This window comes from Atta cephalotes, assembly GCF_000143395.1.
Source record: "Atta cephalotes unplaced genomic scaffold scaffold00065, whole genome shotgun sequence".
NCBI lineage: Eukaryota > Metazoa > Arthropoda > Insecta > Hymenoptera > Formicidae > Atta > Atta cephalotes.
Window position 1 is genome coordinate 467302 of NW_012130129.1, and position 27724 is coordinate 495025.

The 27724-nt window shown below is 39.6% G+C and overlaps 1 protein-coding gene across 1 annotated transcript; it reads left to right on the forward strand.

Moving 5' to 3' along the window:
• Positions 1-6708: 6708 nt before the first annotated feature.
• Positions 6709-26700, forward strand: LOC105623831. The gene is made up of 7 exons (XM_012205206.1): positions 6709-7012; positions 7711-7941; positions 18076-18189; positions 18378-18464; positions 25362-25562; positions 25702-25881; positions 25973-26700. The coding sequence occupies exons 1-7, from the start codon at positions 6709-6711 to the stop codon at positions 26698-26700; spliced, it is 1845 nt and encodes a 614-aa protein (XP_012060596.1).
• The last annotated feature ends 1024 nt before the right edge of the window (positions 26701-27724 follow it).

Sequence of the window (27724 nt, forward strand, 5' to 3'; positions counted from 1 at the left end):
TACCCTACTATCGTACTACTACGTACCGACCTACCGTACCGTACCGGTAGGGTAGTGTACTCGTACGTTAGTTATTCGTTCTTTCTTACTTCGTCGTACGTCTCTCTCGTCTTCTTCCTTTCTTCTTCTTCTCTTCTCCTTCTTCTCTCCTTTTTCTCTTTCTTGGCTTTCACCATTCTCGAATGAGGGTGTAAGTGCGTATATGTGTGCTCGTAGCGTTGCTACCCTTGCTTAAGAACCCGATTTCTCGCACCCCGCGGACTCCTGCTTCGCCAATTTTCCTCTCGATGCAGACAGCTGATGCCTACAGAAAAGCGCGAGAATTAAATCACGACGCGACTGACCCGAAAGGATTCCTTCCTTGAAATAAATTCTTTGAGAATCCTTGCACGAAAGAATTCTTCAAGGAATACTTTGACTGTATTCCGAGAAATTTTCTGCAACTTTTCTAAGCAAATATAAAGTATAGTTTTATTATAGGGCACAATGAGACAAAAATGATATATATATATATATATACGGTATTATAATTCAAAGTTACTATTTTATATTAAATAATCTAAATTTAAATTCGTTGTATCATTCTTTTAGAAATTTTGGGACAATTGTTTTGTACAAATATTATCTGTTTTGCGAGAATAGTACAATAAAAAATGAATTAAATGTATTTTTATCGAATGTTTCTCATTGTGATGGATCTCGTCATGGAGACACAATATTCGATAGTGCGAAAGACTGACAAGAAGCCCCAGTACCGATTACTCGTTTCATTGCTAATCCGATTTCAGCTACCTCCAGACCGAAAACTCCTTAACGCTACTCCGTTGGTTTCTCTCGATAATCTTGTTACCTCCATTAGATAGACTTAAGAGTCTCGCATCGTTTGCATGTAGAAAATGTCATCTGAATAAGAAAGTCGTAACTATGATAATGCTACGAACAGATCACGTTTTATCAAATAACTTGATCTACCCAATTTTAGAATTAATGAATTGTCTTGAAAGTACAAAGGTGTAACCTCAAAAAATGCTTACAACATCATTCGAAACTTATCGCAAGCGTCGCAGCTAAGTATAGATACAACCCTTTGAGTCAGACGAGCCGAGGTATCCGCCGACTCCTCCGCGACAACCGTGCGGCGGTGTGAGTGGGTGAGTAGGTGGAGTGCCCCTCGCAGGGGACAAAACTCACTCTAAGAAGCTTCTAAGAACGCCAAGGCGGTGGTGACGCTCTGGTGGGGAATAAAAGTACCCGCATGCGCAAACTCCTGAAAAACTGCGGCCCGCCTCCGGCACCGCCTCTATCGTCTCCGACATCCCTCTGACCCCCCTCGAGCCCCTGATCCATCGAGGGCCCTGAGATCTCTCTTCCACCCTCGCACCCCTTCGCCCCTCATAAGACGTCGTCCGGAACGACTCGCGGCCTTTTTCGAGAATTGCCCCCCGGGTAACATGTGCTAACCGTGTGTGATTACCTTCGCTCTACAACGCGGGCACCCCCCATCCCCCCCTCTCCCCCCCCTCCCTCCGTTAGATCGCCTCGCTATCACCGCTTTATCGCCCTCTCGTTGATCTACCTTTTTTACACTGCCGAAAATCAAAGTGCCGCTGCAGCGCGAAAGGTCGTGACTAACGGACCGGTAAACGAGTGCATATTGCGTGGAGAATCACTAGGAAGTGATCCGGCGAACTGATAATACAGTTTTTCGCGAGCGAGCCCATCAGTGACCGTGGTTAAACATCAGTGTTGTGGGTATATGATAGTTTATTCTAGAAAAAAGAAGAGATTTTGTGTATGTGAGAAAAATGTTTCAATACTTTATATACTTTTTATGCCAACGATTATTTATGTCAATCCATCGCAATTTTTATATTTGACAGTTTTACATAATTTTTAAATCGTAAATTGTAAATTAAAAATGAAGGTAATTTTGAAGAAAATATGTCAAATAGGTTTTATTTATTGTTAAAATATCATACTTATTGTTCCCGGAGGTAATAACATGTTTTTTTTTAACTCACAATCATTCATCGAAATCATCTCGCGAATTTTGGTTAAACCGATTATCTATTAACGTAACTTTTTACTGGTTTTTTTTTAACAATGCATAAGCTCCAATTATTCCTTGCTAGGCAACACGTCATCGACAAATCCTGCCGATCTAATTGGTCACTAGCAGATAATTGTTCGGCATCGATAATTGGTCCAATTAATATGAACGGAAAAGTGCGTCGATAATCGTCACGCATTCATCGATTCACCGATTATGTGAACCGTGTATGCGGGTTATAGAATATCGTTACCGTCGAAAGGACATCGGCGAAAAAAATAGCTGAAACGCAAACAGAAACCAATCGTTTTGGGTGCACGTGGTAGTGAAGTTATTGAGTTTTTATTTTGTTGCTGTTCACATCGTATGATTACAATGCTCGTCAACAGATATTGAAAGACTATTAGATTTTAAGCGCATATATAAAATAAAATAAATATAATACTATATAAATTTTTTTGTATGAAGACATAATAGTTTATAAAAATTTTGCTATCATCGAGGATATAGAGGATATTAAATTAATATTTTTAATATCTCTTTTTTTTAATAAATAGTAAAAAGTCATATATATATATATATATTTTAAAAGCAATTAGTATTGCGGCGAGCGTATAATTTCTGAATAATTATTTTTTTTATTACAGAGAGTCCGATTATGTATAAAATCTATAACATCGCATGTTATGTTCGATCTTTTAACACTATTTGTCTGCCAACGGTTAAATTACCTTGGAATTTTCTTGGCATACCAATCACATTCTCTCTCACTACATTGTCACCCTAACTCATTTCTTCTATGAGACAAAAATTTTACGCAATTCTGAAATATTTTTTGGCATTCTCGAAGGAAAAAATTATTTCTAACGTCTTTTTTAATTTGACAGTATGACACATACAAGGATACAAGGATAACATTCACAACTTATTTTTATTTTCATATTTGGATTAATATCAAGCTATGATACTGATTTATAATATTTTTCAATGTTATGTCTTTTTTTAAATTTTGTGTTATATGTATACATGTGTAGTAATTTACATGGAAAGAACAATTTTACTGAAGTACCTAAAAATTTAGACACAGATCTAAAAATAATTTTGTTGAACCATTAAAGTAAATATTGCGATGAGTAAATATTGCAAAAAGTTTTCACATTCTAACAACCAGCTTGAGCGTCCTACATAATTATTTTGATGGTTCAACAAAATTATTTTCAGCATCTAGCATCTGCTAAATTTCTGCATCTAGCTAAATTTTTAGATATTTCAGCAAAACCTTTCCGTGTAAAAACAAAATTCAAATGTAAATACTAAAAACAGAATGTAAATGCTTTTTATTTATTTTTTAAATTCATATATTTGAAAAAGATCCCGTGTTATTATCAATGTCATTCTCAGAAGTAATAAAATAAAACACCAAGGTCCGGAATACTGGCGGATGTAATTGAAAGCAGGGGCATCTTGTACAATGAAAGAACCTACGCGTAACGAAATGCATCTCGGAAGGTCTGCATTTAGGGACGCGGAGGCGTCGCATTGTTCCTCGTAGGGGTGCAGGATTATATAGGGGGGCTCGTCTCGTTTAGGGGTTCTCGGCTTGGTACAGATACGTCATGATCGATAGTCTCGTGTTGTCTCTCGAAAGAGTGACGTGTTACAATTCCCGCGTCACGTTCCGTTTTATTCGGTAATCTACAATCTGTCCCTCAAATTCCGACTGTCTCTTATATAACAAAATTGTTTTCATAATATAAGATCAGTAATTGATGATGAAATTAAACGTATAATATTTATTATAAGATTAATAATAAATATAGAAAGAATAAAAGAATAAAAATTATGTTATATTACAATTTTCATAAAGAAGTTTGTATTGTGTTTATACCTTTGCCATAATTAGTGTTTTATATACATATATTAAATTGCGTACATGATAAGAGAAATGTTTTACAATAACTTGTGTCATATTTCTTTATTTGGTCTGTTGAATCTGAGGATGACTACTTGTGCGTAAGAATGTGTGTATCCTTCTCTTTCTCTCATCCTGACTACATCTTCGTTTCGATCTCAGTTCTTGGTCCGCACTCTCCGAGAACCCCCAAGCGTCGCGCAACCCCCGTATTCCTCGGTGCTAAACGCAACTACACAAGGGGCCTTTCTGCAGTCTTTGTTTTCCCTTTCTTCCCAGTGTCGTTTCGCAGTCTCGCGCGGGGTGGTCGTTGAACGACGGAAGCAGGAAGAAATCAACCGAGAAGGGCAAAAAGCCGACCGACAGACAAGAGAGATCGCGCGGGAGAATCATCAAAAATATTTTCTACGTCTGACAAATGGATCTTCAAATTTGCAAAATTAATTAATAGTTTTTATTTTATATTTACAAAAACTGCATAAACAAATCACTTTGATAAAGCATAAAAGAAAGAAGTAACATTTCTTTCTTTCTAAGTATTACAACATTAATATCTGGTAAAAGTTTTATTAATTTGATCATCATGCGTGAATAAGTGATCGAACTTAATTTGTGATCATTTAAAAAGTTTAAATAGTGATGCTAAAAGTGAAACATCATGATGTTTAAAGTGAAATTACAATGTTTCATAGATAACAGGTAAAATTATTACAATAAAGAATTCGTGATACATTTCACATAGTGTACATATGCGAAAATATTTTTCTCAAATACTACTGTTATTGAATGGCAAAGCGAAATAATTTGCTGCGTACTGCCATTGCGCGCCACGTTTCTGTATTTTATTTTAAAAGACCGTTGTTTATTCGTGCCCTACGTACATGACTCACGACTATGTACAGTTAAAATCATTGACTGGAGTGTCAATTTAACACCGCAATCATGCGGCGCGGTGATGCAAAGCGCCGAGATTCATCTTCGGGAATCTATCTCCCCCCGAACATCCCATGGGTGCCCCGTCGTCCGATGGAACAACGACGGAGTCGAGAAGACAGCACGAGATTTGTGTAGTTCGCGAGTCGTCATCGGCGGGAGTATCGTCAGGAACGCGGTGGGTCCTAGGGAGGTTGTGCGCGCGGCGGTGAAGGGACAAAGAGAGAAAAAGGGAGCCGGAGTTCCAGAGAGAGAGGTAGCGAGATTTTTCCCCACCGCTTGAAAAACCAACCCCCCACCAGCTGGGTATCGTGGGGGCAGGCGGCGGTGGCGGCGGTGTGGAAGAGACGCGCGGCGGGCTGCGGGGGCGACGAAAAGAGGGGGCGAGGAGGGTTACCCAGGGTGGTCTCGGTGGTGGCTGGGGGCGGCAGCCTCAAAAATACACCGCAACCACACCGCGCGGCTCCACCGCAGAAGCCGCCATCTTCCACCGCCGAACCGAAACGAGACCGCGCGAGTTAAACACCCTATCCTACTTCCTCCGAGTAGAAGCTGCCCTGCCACCCGTTGAAGCAACGGCCAGGTGAAGAATCACCATCGTCGCGACTGCAACCAACTCTGACGGCGAAGGACACTTGGGATAACCCGCGATCCTCGACGCGGAAAAATCTCCGATCGGTGATGGTGTGCGCGAATCAAGATATATCTCGCGGATCGTGATCGTTGCTTCGATTGTTGCAAGTTTGAAATCTCAACGTCAGTGTTTACGAATTTTAATGCGTTATTTGATATGTACATATAGATAATACGTTTTTGGTAATTGATCAAGATTTCGATCGACGAGAGAGATACACGTGCGCGGCCCTCGCCAAAGTTCGGCGAAACTTGGCGCGGTGAGCGCCGCGTACGGAAACATATGGTTTATTTGAAAAAGCCCTTCGCTTCTGGTATACAATTTCAGTGAAAATATAAAAAAAAGAAAGTGTGTGAATGTGATGTTATCAATTATGAGGACTGTCGGTGCGAAACAGTGTTTTAGAATACGCGCGATAAGAAAGGTATCTCTATAGGTCTGCTTGTGAAACTGACTTTTAACTCAATGATCGGATTTAAGTGTTTCGAATAGTCGCGAGTGTTCCACATTGTCTTCGATAAGAAGACGACGGGCTCGATCAAAGAATACGTAGAAACAAGGGTCGTCGAGATTGCCGACGATTCCAATAAAACGAATTTTCTCTGCGAGTTGGCAATCGAGACGGAGAATTTGCAAACGGATGCCCCATGCCTGCACCCCGCGGTAGGATAATGAAATAAGGATCAAAGAAGTTTAGGGGCCCGCGAGGGCCGAGAAAGCCGCCGAAAAGTCGCGCGTGCCTCTCGATTCCGAAGGAAACAAATCCGATTCTCACCGGAAGCAGATATCGGCATTCGTAATGTGTTCCTCACCATTGGCGAAATCAATTTATGCTTGTAACATTCTTAGATTGTTATCAAGTGTACTCGATATATTGACCGATCTTAAATGTCAAATATAACAATCAATTGTTAACGACGGAATTTCAGTTTGCGGAATAAGAGATTGTAACTTACTTAATAAAGTATATATATCACGAACGCAGACGTATCATCAAAGGACCAAGCAGCATATCGAAATTGATCATAAGAATCGATCCCCTCGTCACGGATCACGTGTATATATACTTCGTTTAGAAATCGGAAAAGTTAAACGTAAACAATTGAGCAGCCGAATCCATTTGAAAAGTTCGTAGGGAAAGGTGACATCTCAATCAAAAGAACTAATGATATCGTTCTCATGACGAATCCTTCGCGAGATGCTCGACCCGAGGATCGGCCTCCTGGCCTAGATTATCCTGATCCCAGATCAGTGCGTGGCAGTCATCAGGTGCATCAAGCAGTGAGTCAAATCAACGGGCCCAGAATACGGAGGACCCGGGCCTCGTCCTCGAGGAGAAGAATGCACTTGGCCAACGAGGTTCCTCCTCAAGGTTCGGCCGGCGGAAATCATCTTTCCGATTATGCTCTCACCGCCGATTTGCTTGCCGAGAGGACACTGGATGGACTTCTCGCCGAGCATCCTGGAGAACTTGTTCGTACAGGTAAAATCAATATTTATGTAAAAATCAATATTAATGTAAAAATAATTTCACTGTGTATAATTATTTTCTATCTCGTTGCCATATTTCTATCATGATATAATATACAGAAGAAATAAAAAATTTGATAGAAATTTAAAAAACGTTATTTTAACTTTTATAAAATGTTATTTTAATTTTTATAAAACTATAAAAAGTGGTTACAGAACGATATGTATAAATTCATACGAAATATTAAGCATTAAGATCTAGCACGGAAAGAATAATTTTATTAAAAATCTTTAATCTATAAATTTAGTTAGATACAGATCTGAAAATAATTTTATTGGACCATCAAAATAATTATAGAACACTTAAACATGATAACGTTGCACAAAGTTTAACTTTTTGGTCGTTCAATTTGAGCGTTCTACTTAATTATTTTGATCAAAATTATTTTTAGATCTGTATCTAACTAAAATTTTATAGATATTTCATCAAATCCATTCTTTCCATGTGCATTCACATATTAGTCTAATATTATTTATTGTATATAAAAAAGTATTTCGTTTTTTTAAATAATCCTAAGTCTTAGAAAATAATTTTCATTATATCCGAAACGTAAATGGAATAGTACTACTTAATAGTATAATTTAATAAACTTAATAAAAACAAATTTGTGTTAATTTCGATAAAGAATAGTTTTTTTATGTTTATACAAGGTTGCCCACATGTGGTGTGCACGGTATTGCCATCACATTGGAGATCGAACAAGACTCTTCCGGTAGCCTTCAAGGTAGTAGCTCTCGGCGAGGTTGGAGATGGTACTCTCGTGACCGTTCGGGCCGGAAACGATGAGAATTGTTGCGCGGAACTACGAAATTCTACTGCTCTAATGAAAAACCAGGTCGCCAAATTTAATGATCTTAGGTTCGTCGGACGAAGTGGTAGAGGTAAGTCCTAATAATTATCAAGATAACCTCTAACTCACACAATTACAATTTTTATTTAAATATTAACGGTAAAACAACGCTTGAAAATATATTTCCTCTTTTCTCATTCTCGATTATCTTTGTATATTTGCTTTACAAAAATAACGTCGGAAACTCGATCAGTTTTCCGCTGGTTCGCCTTTTCTTCCAATGTGGCATCTTAAATCATTCAGACTTCGCTACATTAAGGTGGTGCCCCGACTGATGGCCTCGTTTTTCCCGCGTCGAAAGCCAAGCACGAGCCACCACCTGGTCCCTCATTCCATCCTCATTTTTAATTCACGCGACAAATATCGTGACCCGGTATCTCCTCGCGACTGCCGCCCACTCCACGCCACGTCAGGATAAGAGAGCGCACGCGGAGATTTTTTAATTCCCGACTCCGCGTTTCAATAATTCAACGTTTCTTTCGTCCGAGAAAGCGGAACGCGAGGGCGACGAGGGGAGAAAAAATTGGGGTCCGAGGTCTCTGAATAATGCTCCCTAATAATCGCAGCCATTACGGACGGTTAATGCAAACGTTCGTTCCTTGAAGAGGAGTCTTGAAGTAGCGCAGGGAGAAAAGTAGCGGCACGAGAGAACCTAGATCGCAGCAGGAAAGGAGCAAACTTTCCAACATCCTTTTTTTTCTTCATCTCCTTCATCTCTCCTTTTTCTACGTATAGAAATCGAGGTAGGGAATCGGAAGATACGAATAACGAGGCGTCCTTTAATTCCTTTAATTCGACCGAGTTGCACCACCATTCTCTTCGTCTGCCTTCTCCTATCGCTCTCGCTTTTCTCGTCTTTTTCTGACGACGTCGAACTTTCGAGAGAGCAGTCACGGGCGGTACCCAGTTAACGAGGGGGTGGTCGACTTGTTTATGGCAAATTGGAAAAGGAAATTGCGGGGTTTGCAATATCGACGGGTTCTGTGCTACTTTTGTCCGATGGTAGACCCTAACGGCACTCTTCTTCTTTTCACCAAGCTTATTTTAACGATTATTTCAGAATACATCATCATAAATTATTTTAATTCGTTAGTGCATTTTTTCCTGAGTTATCAGCCTACTTACAAGCGATATCAAATATTATCCAAACGGCGTGTTAGGATTTAGGATACCGTTGGTCGCACTTCACATTCCTCTTAAAAAATGGAGAGATTCAAGATACTCGTTACGGAACAATGGAGACCAGAAAAGGTTTTCAGAATTTTTTAGCGAGACTCGCGAATGAAGATATCGCGGATATATAGGAAATTGTGGGATGGGATAGCGAAGCGCAAGCGAGAGGGACGGGGGTGCGAAGGGGGGTAGATGGAGGTAGAGTGGTTGGCTGTAAGCGGCTTTGGTTTCCATGGCAGTAAGCCCTCATTACTGTATTACGGGCAGCCCCTAACTACCACCGATATGCAACGATTTGCCTCTAGATTCCCTATATGATGAGAGTGATGCAAGATCGTTCCATGCGCCGTATCATGATCGCCAGATCGGCGGAGATTTTTCTTTCCGTGCATCTTGCGCCAGCGAATTTCTACATTAAATTTAAATGCTGTCCATTGCGATGCGTTCCAAATATACCGGCTGAAAATTATGCGCGTGCGACAAACACGACTACAGAAAAGAAAGTTATAAAAAAGGGGAAAGAGAATTAAGCGCACTGCGTAAAGACCGACTATAAAAGAGGTGAACATTATTATCTGCAAAAGAAAGGGCAAACAGAGCTCGTTGAACAAATCGAAAATTTATGATGTTTGTTAGCGAGTCACGTCGCACACAGCGAGTCATATCGCTGCATAATACCACAACGAGACGAGGAACCCCGGAGTGCATTTTATATACAGATTCCTCACGCGTTCCATTCGCTTTTTTGCCTTCGTTGTTTTGCACGTATCCCATGCTCGCGCACTACTGACTTTTTCGGCTGCAAATATTTGTCTCATGTTCGCCCGCGGGCTTTGTCAGGCCAATTTAATATTGCGAATGCGGACGAAGAGAATTGATCGTGGTCGAAATGCGTGACGACGTTGATGGGGTGGCGACCGAAATCCGCGTAGTGCGAAGAAAATGAAGAGTAAACGTTCATCTGCTTGCGTCAGGTCTTGTGCTAGTGTTTGATAGACGTATCCTCCGAAAAGCAAATTAGTCAAAAGCTTAAATTTTTTTCACTCATTACTTGGACGAAACAGAGCTCTTCATCTCGAAAAGATATTCCGCCTGATGTATTGTTATATATAAAAATATAATTTTCTTTATAAAGATAACGAATGACGATAAATTAACATATCATCATGTCTTTCGACGAAACGTGAAATAATTATCCGGTTTCTTTCGCAGATATTAATTGACTGTTTTCCGAGAAATTCTCATTTTGTCAAAGACTAGTTGATTGTTTTCCGAGAAATTCTTTTTATTACAGATAAACACGGATGAGGTTGAATGTGAGAAAAACTTGGACTCGTCAAGCCGACAAATTTTTTTTCCGACTCCCGCCGATTTGCTTCGACCCTTTTTAATCGACTATAATCGCTTTCATTCGGTCTTACGCGCTGACCCAAAAGAGGGACCTCTTCTAGATGTGTGCGGCTAGCGAGTGTAACGACTACGATCAGGGGTTACGGGGGTGACGGCGGAATATTATCATACCGGCGCAGGGGCGTATATCACTCGGCCACCCCTTTCGCTCCCGACAGGGATTAGCGTCAACCTCCGACTGCTAGGAGTCACGGGCCGTACGGAGACGCGGGCTATATATATATACGTGTTTCTCTGCGATGCATTGGTGTTGGGGGTGCGGATGAGCGGAGAGCGCGGCGCGGCGCGGCGCGACGGGAGAGGGTGGCGACGGGCGTAAAAACGACGGGCATAAATACCGGAGTTACCTGTGTTTTATGACGGTCCGGCCGAGGTATAGGCAGGAAGAGAGCGCGAGAATCCGAGGGAAAGCTCCGACTATCGACAGCCAGATCCTGACCGATGTCCTGGCGCAATGGATCCCCGTCTCGCCCGTAGAGCCGCCTCCGCTTTCCGCTTCTATCTCTTTTTCTCTCTTTTTCTCCCTTCTCGTGGAAGGAGGACTCGTTTTAGATCACCGCCGCATAGCAAGCGTTGCAACATAGGATCCGAGTCCGCCGCTGTTGCGAGTGCAGATCCGAATCTTCGATATCTCCTTTATGTTTCGAAAGAAAAACGCGTGGCTCAAATATCGACACTTTAGTCACTATTATCACGCTATGTAGAATACTTTTAAATTGTCATTTTATAAACTACGCAACGATATCGCTTGTCAAATAAAACAATATATTCTCAACTGATTAAAATGATAATGAACTTCTTATGTTATATGTAAGACAGCACAAAATTCTTTCAGAATAACGAAAAATTATTCGTAGAGACTGTCGTGAAGAGTTTCATACGAGATGAAAATGATTTAATAAGTCGTAAAGGTCCGTCGTCGTTGAGAAGGGTCGACATTCGTTTTCATCGACCTTTTAAAATAGCGAATCTCTGTTCGGTCGACCGAACAGCTGTTGCAATCACTTGCCCCTGCATCGGCAATACTTTACTTTGAAGCGTGTCCAATTCACGAAAAAGTTCCCCTCGATTTGCTAATCTCCTGAATTATAACGAGCCACAGCCACTTCATTAGCAACGCTCAACTAAAAAGAGAAAAATCTGTCGAGTAAGGAACGAGAACATTTGTTTTCAAAACATAAAAATTAATAACCAAACAATTACGGTTTCAAATTTTCAATAGATTTATTTCAAGCTTTAATCAACGGCAACGTTCGAACATAAATCTACTTTTGAAATACAAAAATTAATTTCCCCTGCAATCACTTGTTCCTGCATCGACAATAATTTGCTTTGAAGCGTGTCCAAATCACGAAAAAGTTCCCCTCGCTTGGCTAATTTCCTGAATTACAACGGACCACAGATATTTCATTAGTAACGTTCATCTAAAAAAAAATACTGAATAACGGCAGTGTCTATTTTAGAAAATAAAAATTATTATTATAAAATACAAACAATAGTTTTATTTAAATTTCTAGAGGACTTATTTCAAGCTTTAACAAACACCAACATTTCAAAACAAATCTATTTTTGAAATATAAAAATTAATTTCCAGTGACAACGACGGATAATTCTCGGAAGAAATGAAACTTTCAACGTTAGAAGATATTAGCGTTTCCGAGAACCCGAATACGCCAGTTAAATCCGCGAGAGCGGTTGGCGAATCTCGCCGGCGACCACCTCGTGGCGACGTTTTTTGCCAATTAAAAATTAAAAAATCCATCCCTCGGTCAAGTAAGGGATCACAGAAGGGACTGCGAGGGCGCGGGAAGGTCGAGGAACGCACGGTTCTATGGCGGATGACTGCGCCGAGATTTTCTACCGATTAAACATTATTTTCCGCTCTGGTCTGTAGTATGAGTCGCATACGTACGTACATATCCGTTTCTTTCACATATATTAATTCCACGTTTCCCTACTTTATTTTCTCGATATTTTTCGCTCCTCATTCCGTCGCGCCAACAGCAAGGCAGGCTTTTGCAAACGCTTCAATGACCGCTCAGTCGCGCTGTCGCATCTGAAAGTCGTTATGCTCGACGTTGCGATTATTACCGATGAGAACTGATCTCCGCAAAAATTTATTCCGCACCAAGATTTCGATGAAATCATTGCGAAACAATCATCAAACGACTTTCTTCTTGTAATTATCTATTTTCGATAATGCCATATTATTAAAAATCGATAAAAATGTATATTAGCATTTATAATAAATTTTTAATTGGTGCTCAAAGTTTGTTTAAGGTTAGAAATCCTTGTAGAAATTTATTCTGCAGCAAGATTTCGGAGCTACTTTCAATAATATCGTATTGTCAACAAACAAAAAATTGATAAAAGTAGATATCATTAATATTTATGATTAATTTTTAATTGGTTTCCAATATTCGTTCAAGATTAGAGCTCTTTATAGAAAATTATTCTGCAGCAAGATATTGGCGAAATCATTGCAAAACAATCATCAAATATGCTTATGCTTCATTTATGTAATTAATCATCTATTTTCTAATAATGCCATTGTTAAAAAAATAATAAAAATATGTATTATTAATATTTATAATTAACTGTTAATTGATTCCCAATGTTAGTTTAAGATTTTCAATGGTATGAGAAGATAAAGATAAAAAAGAATTTCCTTCCAAACATGTCACGGAGGCACACGCTCAGTCTCGTTTACCACGATTCGGGTAGTCAAAACGTCAGAATCTTAAAACACGACAAACATCGAAATAACGATCCGAGCAACCCCCGTACTCGCACTCGCTTCGCCGGCAAACAGGGGAGTTTTTAACACTGCATGATCCCTAAGTAAACTTAGGGCGAACGCCAGCCTTCTCGTGTCTTCTCGTGCAATTCTTATCGCGTAAGTGGACGCGAGCCAACCTTGTCCGAATTAATTTCTCAGCCGATTCATTTGGCTTAAATCGTCACGAGAATACGTTGTGAGAACATATTTTTACAAAAATTTAAAACTAAACGTATTTTACAATTAATCACCTTAGAGAGAATCTTTCCTTTTAACACAAATTTTAAAATCTAGATTTGAGAAATGTTAATACAGGACATTGCCGCACGAAACTAGCTCTTTAATAATCTTTCGAAAAAGTCCAGTATAAAAATTCTACAGTTCACTCGGACATCATAATCTTTATGGATCCTCTCAATCGCGTCTGCGACCAGGCAATATTTTGTTGGATAAAAGTGACGTACGATGCGTGTGGATTAGTAATTTTTTCAAACTTGTTTGTGAATGCAAAGGATACTATCGTAGGATGAATAAAATCCTCGGTACATAAAGAAGTGCTTAAAACAAGAAAGCGGCCAAAAAAGTCGCGTAATATTTCCCACTTTCGTAAATCGCGTAGTAAATCAATTTTATTGTAATCGGATCATCTCGAATCGGATCATTGCAACATCTCGAAGAGATTTGAGAAAGTTAGTTTTCACGTGCAATTGGCCATCATGAATCTCATTCGTATACAACCGATGAATTAGAATCTCGCTAGACGTAGATAAGGGGAAGGGGGAGAGAGTGCTGTAGACCCCGATGGGTAGATCGTTCTTCCAGCGAGTTACACATAATGCCTCATAAACACCCTCAAAATGCCTGCCATCACCCCTGATTCGCATTGCCGCCGCCCTCTCACGCCTGACACCACGTTGGCAATAAACTTCGGTCTCGTTAACTCTCAGCCACGAAATCTCTCCGACAGAATCTTTCAATGTGAGACATGAAATTCGAAATATCATTGAGGGTCTGCATCTTATTTGAATATATGTATGACAAACTTATTACTTAGAAAATTAATTTTTCGAGAAGGTAAAAAAAATCGATACATCAATCGTCAATTTTATGGTTAAATCTAATACCATAAACATAATAAGAATAAATTGTCCATTTCTATAAAGTTGTCTATCGGTTTAGAAAGAGTAAGATAACTTGAATCAAGTATTGAATTAAAGAGAGAGACATTAATAGAATTGAAAATGCTGATGTATGTTCAATTCTCTTTCTAACAGAGCACAGATAATTATAAGATCAAGAAATGCGCAGTTATAAAGACTATGGCACACAAAGAAATGTAATACACTAAATTGTAAGCAGTAAGCGAATTAGCTAATCAGAAATAGAGACATAAGGCAATAACGCAAGTAGTAGCAAATTCAAAATCAATTGTTGATTTGCTTCGTACTTATGTCTCATTATTCATAGACGGACTTTCTTATGGAGGATATGGAGCTTTTCACATCCAAAGCTCCTAGGTGTTAAATTTCACATCCAGAATTGAGGGTATTAAAAAATTAATAAATTTTTGACAAATTTTTAAAAAATTTTGAATGATTTGATAAAAAACAGTATTTAACTATACGAGAAATATATTTCGCACATACAATAAAAGATAAAACATTTGTTATTTTGAAATTATCCCTCTCTCGTCTGGATGACTTCACATCCAGAAAAATCAAGTCTCTATCCCTGTTACTACTTAAATTTTTTATGCCATAGCCTTAACTATTATGCATCGTCCAAATTATATGGGGTAAACTTAGTGTAAGAAGTAAAAGTAAGAAATTGACCAATCATAATCGATTATGCGTCTCACATTCAATTGTGATTGATCAATTTTTACTCTTACTTCTTATAAATACATCAAGCTTACTTTGAGTATGCGTAATATCTATTCTACAATAGTCGTTAGCATAATTAAGTAATTGTAGTTGTAAGAATTGACTAATTTCAGTCAAATACGAAAAGAATGTGTGACTGTGATTGGTCAATTCTTACAACTACATCACTTACAAAACATTGCTTACGCAATTATAGAATAGACATTACATCTTAGCCCAATATTTCAAGATGAAACAAAATACAGAAAATATAAAAGTCGTGATAAGATATTTGAATAGACATCGTGAAACAACGTGGCGCGAAAATAGCGGCCAATCAGCGCGCATCGCAAAAAGGAACGCGCTGGAAATGGCACGGGTCCCTTGGTGAAGTTAAAGTCCGGTATTTCGCCCAGCGACGAGCGGTAAGCCGGTTAAATGTCGTGGTTCACCGTAAAAACGCGGTCGTTTACCGGGGGCTGGCCGCGCCATAAAATAAAACTATCCGACCACGCGCGTGTACATACCGAGAGCTGGCCGCCACTTGGCGACGCCATTATAAGCTGTATAACTTTATTGTCGCGGAGCGCAGAAAAGCGCGTAAATGTCCTGCTTTACTCGTCGACATATCTCACCCGCTGCTATTTTCTTCGTTCGGTATGGCGATGCGATGCGACGCAACGAGATGGGCTGGCCGTCCCCGCGCGTTTTATTTCGCGTACGCGCGATTACCGGGACTGAGTTCGATGCGTCGAACGCGTGACAAATTCCGTGCGACGCGCGCGTCATCGATTGAAATATTTGTGCCGAAAACATCGAAATTTAGTAAACGGTCCGGCCAGTTACGAGTCGCGCTTCATCTGCGCGTTTGCCAATATTGTTTCAGGTCATCGACGGACTTGGAGAACGAAAAACGTTAACGTGCGAATATATTAATACGAGATATTTAGATTAGAAAAATCAGAAACTGTACTTCAATGTACCTTAACCTAAATCAAAGTAAAAATATAAATACAATTAAATATATTATTAAAAAAAAAAAATAAAAATACAAAATATGCGTACATTGTGTTTCAAAATTATTAAACCTACACTGTTAAATCTATAGTGTGAAATTTAACCTAATGTAAATCACCACTGCACTACTCAATTAAAACAATGCTTATATTTGACACTATATAGTGTCAAATTTAACTATCGTTTTAGTATAAAATAATGATATATTTAGTAGAAACAGTGGCGACTTAAATGAATTAAGTTAAATTAAGTTGACACTATAGATTTAATAGTGTAGGTAGCGAGCTAACGTCATTTGTCGTCACTTCGATGTCTAAATGACATTTCGTTAATCAGCACTTTATTATTTTTTTATTTCGTTGTATGTGTATGCGTGCGCGCGCTATTATTTTTATTTTGATTGTATTTTTATTGTAAGCTCGGACTTTAAGACAGCATATTATGCTAATATCTCATCTTTTAAAATGTACTTACTTCATCTTTACATTACTATACATTTAGTTATCTTATACAGCACAGAATGTGAAAGAACATTGCTGAGAACAGTGCAGTGATGATTGTTAAAGTGTGAATGTTTTTTAACGTTGACTATTTTCGATGTTAACACAACATTTATAAAGTTGCAATTAAATGTTGCTGGGATGTTGATTCAACATTAGTGTGCTGTATGTGAGCATATTTCTTTTGTTCTTTTGCACTTCAAAGATTATTATTGTTATTATTATTATTATTATTATTATTATTATTATTATTATTATTATTACTATTTTAATATCGAAATAACGATAATAACATTTGCTTATTATCTGGGAAGTACAAAATAACAATACTCGCAAGAAAGTACAATTACTTCATTATTATAAATATATTTTGTTAAAAGCAATATTTCAAGATGTTATATCAGACAAATTATCGTTTTGAAATTACGAGGGGAGGATATCTCATCTATTGAACTATCGAATGTTGTTGAAAGATAAAACAACGAAATCGCGCGTGACGGGGAACTGCGAATATCAGAGGGTCGCGTTTAGCGCCGACAATATTAACATATTCCAGCCTATGCGGGAACAAACATCGACGCAGTGGCGTCACTCGTTCACCCCTTACTTCCGGCACATTTGTGTTTTGTTTCCAGCGAGCGCACCACGCGTACATTGTCATTTTGCCCGTGCATGCCATCAAGCACATATCCTTTGCGATATTACGGATTAAATCCACCAAGAAATTTCAATCCAATCAATTGCGATAGCTGCAGCTATTCGATTAACGTCAGAACGTCAATTCGATTAACACATAAAGTGGCAGTCATCATTACGTAAATGCTTGTAAAGCGTATCTCTGCTAAAATAACAATCCCATATAGTTCAGAAGCTTGCGTCAATATTGCTACAATACTTCCAATATTAATGCAATATTACTGAAACATTGCATGCTGCAATAATCTGCATTGTATAGAAATAATATTACATTACAATATCATAATTTTCCCAGTCAATAATATAAATATAATTTAACACATGTTTTATATATAAGAGTTACATTACTGAGTAGCAAATTATAACATTTGTTTAATTTATGTTGTTACTTTTTATATTTAATGGATTCGTTTCACCTCGACACGCAAATGTACTCTTAATCAAATAAATGTTCAAATAATGCAGGACATAGATCGAAAAAGTAAATGCAATTCATGAGTTTGTACATAGTGAGAATTTCTTTTCGTGGTCGGCGAATTGGATATGAATAATAGAGCCTACGCAAACCGAGGAGTGCGGAATCAACCGTCTTTATGGTTTTTGGTCTGGCAACGGAGCCAAAACACGATATGCTATATCGTTCCATTGGGAAAAACTCGTTTCTCGTTTTACCGCCAGGAGATAATTCTTTCTTCTCATACCTCCCGACATGCTCGTTTTCGTTTCAGGGAAAAGTTTCACCCTGACGATCATGCTGCAAACATCACCGCCGCAAGTGGCCACCTTGTCGAAGGCGATCAAGGTGACTGTGGACGGTCCAAGAGAACCGCGGTCGAAGACAAGTGAGTACAACTTTACCTACCGAAGATAATAACTTTTTATTAAAATTTATCTTATGTTTGAGAGAAATTAGTTAAAAATCTTAATTAATAAGAGCAAACTGGTAAATGTTATTCGGATAACCACGAGTTGTCGGAACTTGCCGTCGAGTCGCAACGATGACAATTCATGAATTCATCCCACGTTGCAGGACATCAGGCCTTTCATCCCTTTCACTTCGGACCTCGTCCATTCCCCTTCGGACATCCGCAGGACCCGTTGGGATTCAAACTGTCGGGTAAGTCGATGCTCTCTAATCAAAGACACGCGCAGCCTCCGTCATCTTCGTCGCAACGAATTTGAGCGGGTACCTGGGTTCCGGTGAGGCTCACCTTCAGCCTCTCGGCACGTTCTCCCTGATAGATAACTAAGTTTACAACCCCGATGCCGTACCCCTCCCGGGAGGAGAGTAACTGCGGCAACTTCGGCGGGCCAGGGTCGACGCCCTCTTCTCGCGCGCTAGCTTCGTGGCTGCGAAGGGTGTCAAAATTGAGCGTCGACAGGCACTGACTCAAAATTGAGTTTTGCCACCGGCCTCTAAGTGAAGAAGACTCTGATTAAGCCCCGAGCGTGAACTCTGCCTTTTCCGTTTCGAGGAAGTCGCTCGGTTCTCGCGCTCGCAGAGAAGTCACGAATAAACTTTGGCTCCGTTAACTTTGCCATCGAGTGGCTTACGGCGCGGTAAAATATCTTTCCTTAAGCGATCAAGTTAAATCATTCTTTTTTTATTTTTAATATCGCAATATTATGATATTTGTAGTACTATTCGTAAAAAAATTTTTTAATAAATGCAAAAATTTCATTAAATAAATTGCGAAATATCACTCGAAATTATTTTTAGCGTACAATCAATCAGACTTTTTCTTTGGAATAGTAATGCGTGCGCTGTAATATGAACGATGGTTTAAACAATTTCACCGTCGCCAACGTTTTCGAAAAAGTTTTCAGGTATCCGGCCGGTTCGACAGGACAGTCGGGTGGCACGAATTCCATTGAAACTCGTTCGAAGCTCCAAATTTTGATGGGACTAGCCCGGAGCAGTGAGGGTCGGGTACTGATACTGGTGCACCGACAGTGTATTGTTTCGGCATGATAAGCGGCTTAACGGAGCTTCGCTCCCTCCTATCCCCGAGGCGTACTACGGGATGGCAGTCCTGCCGTCGATTTCTCGCTGTTACTCCCTTCCAACCCCCGCAACCCCGGTCTGCTCAATCAAGAATCAGCCACTGCCGCGCCCGGTAGTATGCCGGAGCTTTAACTTTTCTTCTCTTTGCGCCTCTTGCCGTCGCGATTCGATCCACAGATTATTCTAATGTAATTTCTTAAATCATTGGCTGAACTTTGACTAAATAATCACAGAAATTACAACATTTTTTAAATAAATCTCAGAAACTACGCGTGATCTCATTTTTAATATGGTATAAAAAAAAAGGAAAAATCACATAAAAATGAAAATTTTAACAAGATTAACTTTTCACTGAAATCAGTCAGAGCATTTTGTCAATGTTAAAGAATATCAACACATTAGAGATTATATAACGTAAATTATAATAATTATTGACATACCATTTTAGCACGCCGCCCCGAATTAATTGCACAATTCATACAATTGGGTCACCTACATTGTTTCGGCTAGGGTACAAACGGCGCTCAACGAATATCGATCGGTTTATTTCGAGTGATGTACTCGTGAGTTTTTTCAACCCTTTCGCTCCGGGTTCGCCAGTCGGCTCACAGGTTGCGCCTCTATCCAGTCCAGCAGAGGGTCGGTCAGTCAAGCACCTTTCGAACTTTCAAAGCTGCCCAGCCGCTGGGTATTGCTGACAAGATAAGGGTGTTCAAGAGGTGGTTTATTAGATATCTACGCCAGGAGGGTTGATAAGGAGAAAAGGAAGAGCACTATTGAGGGTGTGAGACGAGTAGCTGGCCGTGCAGGGTTGTTAAGGTGCCCATTGAGGTGTAACTAGGGGGATGTTATTAAATTTCGTTCGGGCCTACCTCGACAGCAGGGATGAATTTTATGGGCTCCCTAAGGGCTTCATGAGAACGCCGAAGTCCGACAGACAGACCGTGCGCCTTTTCTTTCTTTCGACCTCCGATCGCTTCTAATTTCATCTCTTTCGTCAATCTCAATATATCGAATGATACAATCTTCAGTGTAATTAATTTTAGATTGAGATTGCACAAGTATATTTATTTTAATAAGAAAAGATAAGGTTCGTAAATCGTTTTTAAAACGAAATAAGATAGTAAAAAACGATAATGGATATTATAAAATTAAATTAAATTTATTCTATAAGAAAATATTTTTATTTAACTTAACTGCAACATTTACTGTTTTAAACAAACAAAAGTTTTTTTATAAAAACTTTATAAGACACAATTTACGCGACAAAAGCATTTCCTCTGATATCTATAATATTTTTCTTATTTTTATTAAAAATTACTTGTATTAATTATAATATGCATGAATTAAAATTCCAGATTATAAAATCTTATAATTTAAAAAATCTGAAAGAATTATTTCGAATCTCGCTACATATTATAATAATTTTTAAGAGCTCTGCAATACATTCAGATGCAATACATTCAGAAGCAATACATTCAGAAGCAATTGCTAGCAAGTTCAAAGAAAATTAATGTATCCGTAACAGATACCACACTGATCGTAGCTGAGATTGTCCACGAACGAAAACACCCCGATCGCGCACGTCCCGAAGGGCCGAGGCCGTCGTCTTTGTCAGTCTGGCTAAGGGGATGAAAAATCGCGAGGTGCCAAGATTCGAGTTAACAAGAACAGCTCGTGCAGCCCCAATCTGCCCTCCCTCTTTCCGCTCTCCCGTGTCAATTAACCGCCTACGAGGGAGAGGCAGGGTGGCAGAGGGGTTGAGGAGAGAGAGAACCGGAAAAATCGCGACCCCTGTTTCAATAAGGTGGCCTTTACCTCATTTGGGGGAGATTGTTAAGAACGCTCAGTTTAAAACTGTCGCTTCGTTTCTGGATCGTTTTGCAATAAATTCGCGACTTTCTTTAAAGCGGATCTCCCTTCTTACCGAACTTATAATTGTGACCAATCGTTATGACAAGTGTAGATTTTTATTCTATATTTTATATATCGTTGAGATTTATTTTATGTAAATATAAATATATATCGCTACTATCATAAAACTACTGTTATAACTCTAAATGAGAGTATCATAAATCTTGTTGACTGCTAGATTGGTCTAATCGCACAAGTCCTATCGTGGTCTGCTACAATCGTCAGATTATATTCCTCTTCCGAACTTGGATACCGTCGCATCTGATTTACGATGCGACGCGTTTAAAGGGCTCTTTCACGTATACAGAAAACCGAACGAACGTGGCGACAACCCTTCGGGCGTGTGGTCCTTAAAGGGAACCTTTTTAAGGGTTGTTCCTGTCCACACCCCCGTGTTGAATCACTGCGGATCCTTTAAATTCGCGTCACATTTCACCTCCCCAATGCGTCTTGCAAGGGCGTCTCGGGGTGTTCCGTCTTTTAATCAGGTCCAGCGACCGGGATCTTTCTCTGGAAGCGACGGTAACTAATGACGCTCTCTCTAGTCTCAGTCTCATCTCTCGTCTCCTTTCCTATCATTGAAAATTCAGCGAGCCTAAGAGATAGAAATTTGATAGCGTCTCGCGATATCCTTGAAATCGATTTATCTCAACCCGGTTTCTCTCTAATAGCGTCCTACATTTATATGAAGTTACATAATCAGACTGATATATGCAGTTATTAAACTTAATATTAACTATTCTGAACACTATTAATAATTAATAATATAAAAATTTATGTGTATACTTAATAAATTTTTTATTAAATGACAAAAATATCATGCGTTGTGTCATGTTTGATAATATTTTTTTTTTGTTCAACATGATCAATTTCTAACATATTCATTGAATCAATTATTATACAATTAATGATAACAATATAATGTTAAAATTAAAGTTATTTACAATATTTATATAATCGTGAACATAATAAATGGTGAGAATAAAAATTTATGCATCGCTGAACATTGCCAATTTCTTAAAAGATCCGTCATTTTTGCACTCTTTCTCGACTTCAAAGAGAAAATTTCGTGGAAGTGGGATAAAGATAGAGTAAAAGGAAGAGAGAGATAGCAATTTTCTCGTCCTTTCTCGAAATATCTCCTCGTAGAGCTTAGATCGGTGCCAGGGACCTTTCCAGGGTGGCATTTTAGGGGTTGCTGCGACGCGATAATGAGAACGGGCGCAAAGGGTGGGTGTGCAAAGACATCCAACCAGCAGTAGCTAGAGGATAGAACGCGGGGTAGAAAGAGGAACGACGAACGAGTCGGAGAGAGTAACAGAGGAAGTAAAGAGGCTATGGAAAGAGGGGGAGATCGAGCTCCGCAAGGGTTAACGCCTTAGCAGCAAGAAGGGCGTTTTTAACGCTGTTTTGCATAGATTTGAATAGATAAGACAGACAGGAAAATACGCGAATTAATTTATTATGTATCTCAGAGTGGTGAGATCAAGGAGGTTTAAGGTGAAGAACTTGAAGGACTTCTTCCTTTGTTCGCAAGCTGCGTGACAGGCTTCGAATCAGTGTCTTTAAAACGTTTCTTAAGTTTCATCGCTGCAAACTCACGCGTAAAATTTAAGATATTGAAAACGTCTTAATTTCATAGAACACAGTTAACTTCATAAACATGTGATTTATTTTTAGGTTTGAAGAAACTGTTACGATATTGTAGCAATATGTGTAATAACTGCAAATAAAAAGTGTATAGTCGAAATTCGAAATCGCGTCGCGTCAACGTTCTAATCGACGTGACCAAATTTAATTCACCCCGCGGGTGGCTCGGCGGCGAAACGTATATAAAGCTACGCTTAAAAGCTCGTATTACACGTGACGTCACATTACCGCATCTCGGGAACGGCGCGACCAAAGTACGTAGCACATTTTGAGCACGCTGCTCGATAATACATCATCCCTTAAAGCCCCCGATGGAAGGCACACGCAAAGGCAACTAACCCTAGGGCCGTAACGTTTAAGCTTAACATTTCTCACCCCTTAAAGGGTAGCAGCGGCTCCTTGAACCCTTTCAAGCTCGCGTCTCTCGCACTCTGTCTCCCTCGCTCTCACTCTTTCCCAGATCTCGCAGGGACCCACCCCTCATTAGTCTTCATTTGTTTTCGGAATTATCGCCCGCCAGCCGAACCCAACCCGGCACGCGAGTTCCGTCGAAAGAGGGTGTACGGCATTTTCGAGGTTTATTAAATTGAAAATATGTTACAGCCGTTCTAAAAAGGACACATGTCGTATCAAATGTTTTTACTTCACTGTAAAACTGATAAGATTGTAGGTAAAGAAAAATTACTAAATATTCTTTGAATATTAATTAAATTTTTTTTCAGAAACAAATTTGTATGTATATCTTAATAATTATATATAAAAACTATAACAATTATTACAATTATTAAATTGTGTTTCCCTATATAATTTTTTTCTCACACAAATATTCCATCATTGCAACATAAATAATGATTCAACCTTAAGTATTTAGAATCAAACTATATCAATAATAATTGGTGAAAGGTTATCTGTAAGCTCCAAATTTAATTAACATAATGAAAAACTGACTCATTGTCAATTATCGAATAAAGTTGTCGCGATGCATCTGTCATCTAAGAATCCGAGTGTCTGAAGAGCTTACCAAAGCGGTTCTTATTCATGCTCCTGCCAACAGCAGCCATCCGTTGGCTCCCGTAAGCTCGGTGGCAGCGGTGCTTTCGCGCATCTCTTATCGTTTTCTTAATCCCCCTCATAAAGTAGGAGGGCTACGAGCTCTCACACGGCTAGTCCGTTCAGTGTGCCACGCTGGTGTGGTACGACGCGAGATAGCGGTGTCCTCCCTGGCGAGCGCGCGCGGCTTAAAGAGAGCTTAAAAATCATCCCTTCGACCCCTACCGAGCTTTTTCACATCCCACCACTCATCGCCGTGCGACTGGTGGGAGCGTACAAGCAACCAATGGGAGGATCTGCGTGTCTTGATGGTCACGCCCTCGTGCCAGTGACCGGACAATTCTCCCCGCTCCGTCAAAGCAAGCTTCCCCTGTTTGCCACCCCGCCGGAACTCCTACCCCTCCCCCCGTCGGTGGCTTCGCGGCAGCCTTCACGGAATTTTTAAACTGCCCCGCACAGATGACGGCATAATCTGTTATTGATCAAGGTCTTTCGAAAAACCGATACCATGTTGATAACCACGGTGCTTACTTCTTGCACCGTTCTTCTTCTTCACCGCGATGTGCCGAAAATCAATATTACGTCACTTACTCATTATGTAAATCAAAAAGAATTTTCTTCTCGTAATCTTTCGATAATATAATTATCGAAAGATGTTGTTGTAGAAGATCTTTGTAGAAGAAGAAAAGAGGCATGTGTTGTTTTTAAAAAAAATAATAAAAATGAATTTGTTGTTTTATAAATAAATATACAGTAAAGCAGTGATGCAACTTATGTCAGTCGATTTGTCCAACCGATCACCCTTGAACGAACTTTTTGATGTCATAAATTTAATTGCATTCAAACACATGCTTGGGCGGCCACGCGATATTGGCTATTATCGAAAAAAAGATGATCGATCGTCTCTGCATTCTCTGTTGGATAAATTTAACTGTCCATCCACGTCAAAACCGCCTCTACGTCAAAGGGATGCGTTTCTACGACTCGAACTGTCAGTCGATCACCGTTTACCTGCCAAAAATTATACAACGCCACCGTGATTCCCAGAAATATGTTACGTCTTGTCACAAAACAATCATATCAGTCACTTTCAGATACTGTTGTCTATATATTGCGTTATTCTGTTCTGAAAAATCGTATTTTATTTTATAATATCAATTTTCCGTTTAAATAACTATTAAAATGTCTAAATATTTTTACATTATTTTAATTTTGTAGCTGTATATAAATTACATAAATAACATGTAAGCAACACATGTAAAGTAAATGTGTCTTTCATTATAAATATTTCTTTTAAACGATATAGAGGTCACGTGAGGTGACGTGATGACAGCGGAGACGCTAAATAAACAGATTCTTTGGAAACGTGTAATCTGCATTTCTTTGATTGCATAGGATTGCAACACCTGGGTCTGGAGCAAGGAGCGGGCCAGGGATGGGGTGGGTTACCCCGAGGATCTCTACCACCGCACTGTCTTCCACCGCCTCCCGGTCATCACCCGCACACACATCCACAGCCGGTTGGTGCATCAGCCTTCAACCCTTTCCATCATGCCATCGAACAGAGATCTCCGAGGCTACCTGGACCTAATGCCGGTAAATATTCTCATTATAAAGGATAAAAATCTCAAAGAAAATTAAAATTATACAAGAGAATATTTTATTTAAATAACATTCAGCGTTTTCTTAAGCGAGATTAAATGATTAATAGGCATGTAATTGATATGTCTATAAGAATCTTCGAGGAATGACTTGGGTCCTATCAGTGTGTCCGTGAGGGAAGTAACGCCGACAACGTCACCCGGCAACCCTGGACCGGGCTTGTTGACGACGGCTTCCGTGACGGCACCGACGCCTCCCGCCGAGTCGACCACTACTACTACGAGCCCGTCTGGACATCACTCACACTTTCAAGGTAAAAGAGATACACATAATCCGAGATTAAAGCCAACGATTCGAATCTTCATGCATGACCCGAAGAACCTGATACCTTGTTTGTAACACAGGTCTACATCTGCTGGGTGCCACGGGATCTATCTTCGGATCGATATTCGCGCCACTGTTACCACAGTCCTCTTGGCTTTATAACCCTTTGTATCACACGCAACAGTACATCCTGGAGCCGGAATGGCACGCTTTGGCCTTGAGAATGGCTCAACAACGACTGCAGAGGCCGGATCAGGCTCGATTGGAGGAACTCAGGAAACTTAGGAGCAGCAGCGACAGTCCCGAGAGTAGTACGAAAGACGAAGAACGGAGAGGAGACGATCAAGGCACTTTACGTCGATCTGGACTGGATAGTCCTGACGATAGTATCGAAGTGGATGATAAGAACGATCAAGATCTAAATAGAGACCGCATTAGAAGCGATGAGTCAATACCCGAGCAAGATTCTCCAAGAATCTCGCCGATCAGGAGCGATCTGGAAGATGCCGCGTCTACAGATGCCACCTTTCAAGAAGCATCGATTCATCTACGACAAAGTATAGAAAATTTAAACGATTCGGATCTTCAAATTGATCAAGATCAGATTGCTCGTCGCGGTGATCTCACTGTAAAAATCCGTCTAGAGGGTACGGTTGATCTTAGCACGAAGAAGGGCCAGGATAAGGAAAACGTTGGTCAAGATCTGACGACACGAAGAAAGGAGGATGGAATAGATGTCGAAAGAGAAGCCATCAGATCACGAAGAGAAAGAAGTCCTAAGCCTAGACAGGTGTGGAGACCTTATTAAGAATTAAAGTCAGTATATTTGTTCTGTGAGAGAATTCTTCAAGCGTGATGATCTTAACGAATTCGATGATCAAGGCGAGAAATGGATTTGTCGAAGGAGTACAGATTGAATTAAGTATGATCTAGGCAAATTTTATCGTGTGTTTTTTCAGAAGAAAACTTCATTTCCGCTAAGAGTTCAGCGGACATTGATCAATTCCATTTCAATAATTCGAGATCCTAAAAGTGGAACTTGCACGATGTTGTAGAATAGTTTAGCAATGCTAAGCGATACATCATCGTCAAGTTTTCGAGGGATAAACGGAACACGCCCGTTGGATGCTCGAACATCTCGCGCAATATAACGCGGTTAATCATCTGCTTGAAAATTAATTATCAAAACTTTCGGACGAACTTTTTTGTCAAAGTTATTTATCTATTCGTATACCCGTTGCGGTATCGTCTAAGAACAGTCAAGGACTCGAGGACTAACCAGGGTTTACGTTCGCATATATAGTATGTACATATATACAATGACGTCCGATTATTATATAAATTAATGCTTCGAGTAAACGTTAAGTACACTACCCTCTCGTCATTCCGATTAAGAATACTTAAACTTTCTGAATGTCTTATGGACTACACGAATATGCTGTTGAAGCGCGCGCAACGCGCATGTGTATCTTAATCCTGAAGAACGAATTTCATAAGTCAGGATGTACGTTTTCCGTGATGATTATTTATCATCTTCTTCGAACTATATTGTAACGTCGATTTTAGGAAAGAAAATACTCGTGTGGCAGATGACATTTGGGAGGTTTCCTGGTACAAGCGAAAATACGAGCTGTCTACGTTGTAAATATCATCATATTGAAAAATTTTAATCGTGGCCGAGTCACATTCTTTTTCAAATCATTATCTCCTTTTCATGAGGCAATGTCATTTTTTAGGAGCAGAGACATTGATATCCATAGTAAAATGTCATTACATAATGATTGTTTACATGATCCATGAAGTCGTCGATGACGACGCTGTATGTATGCGTG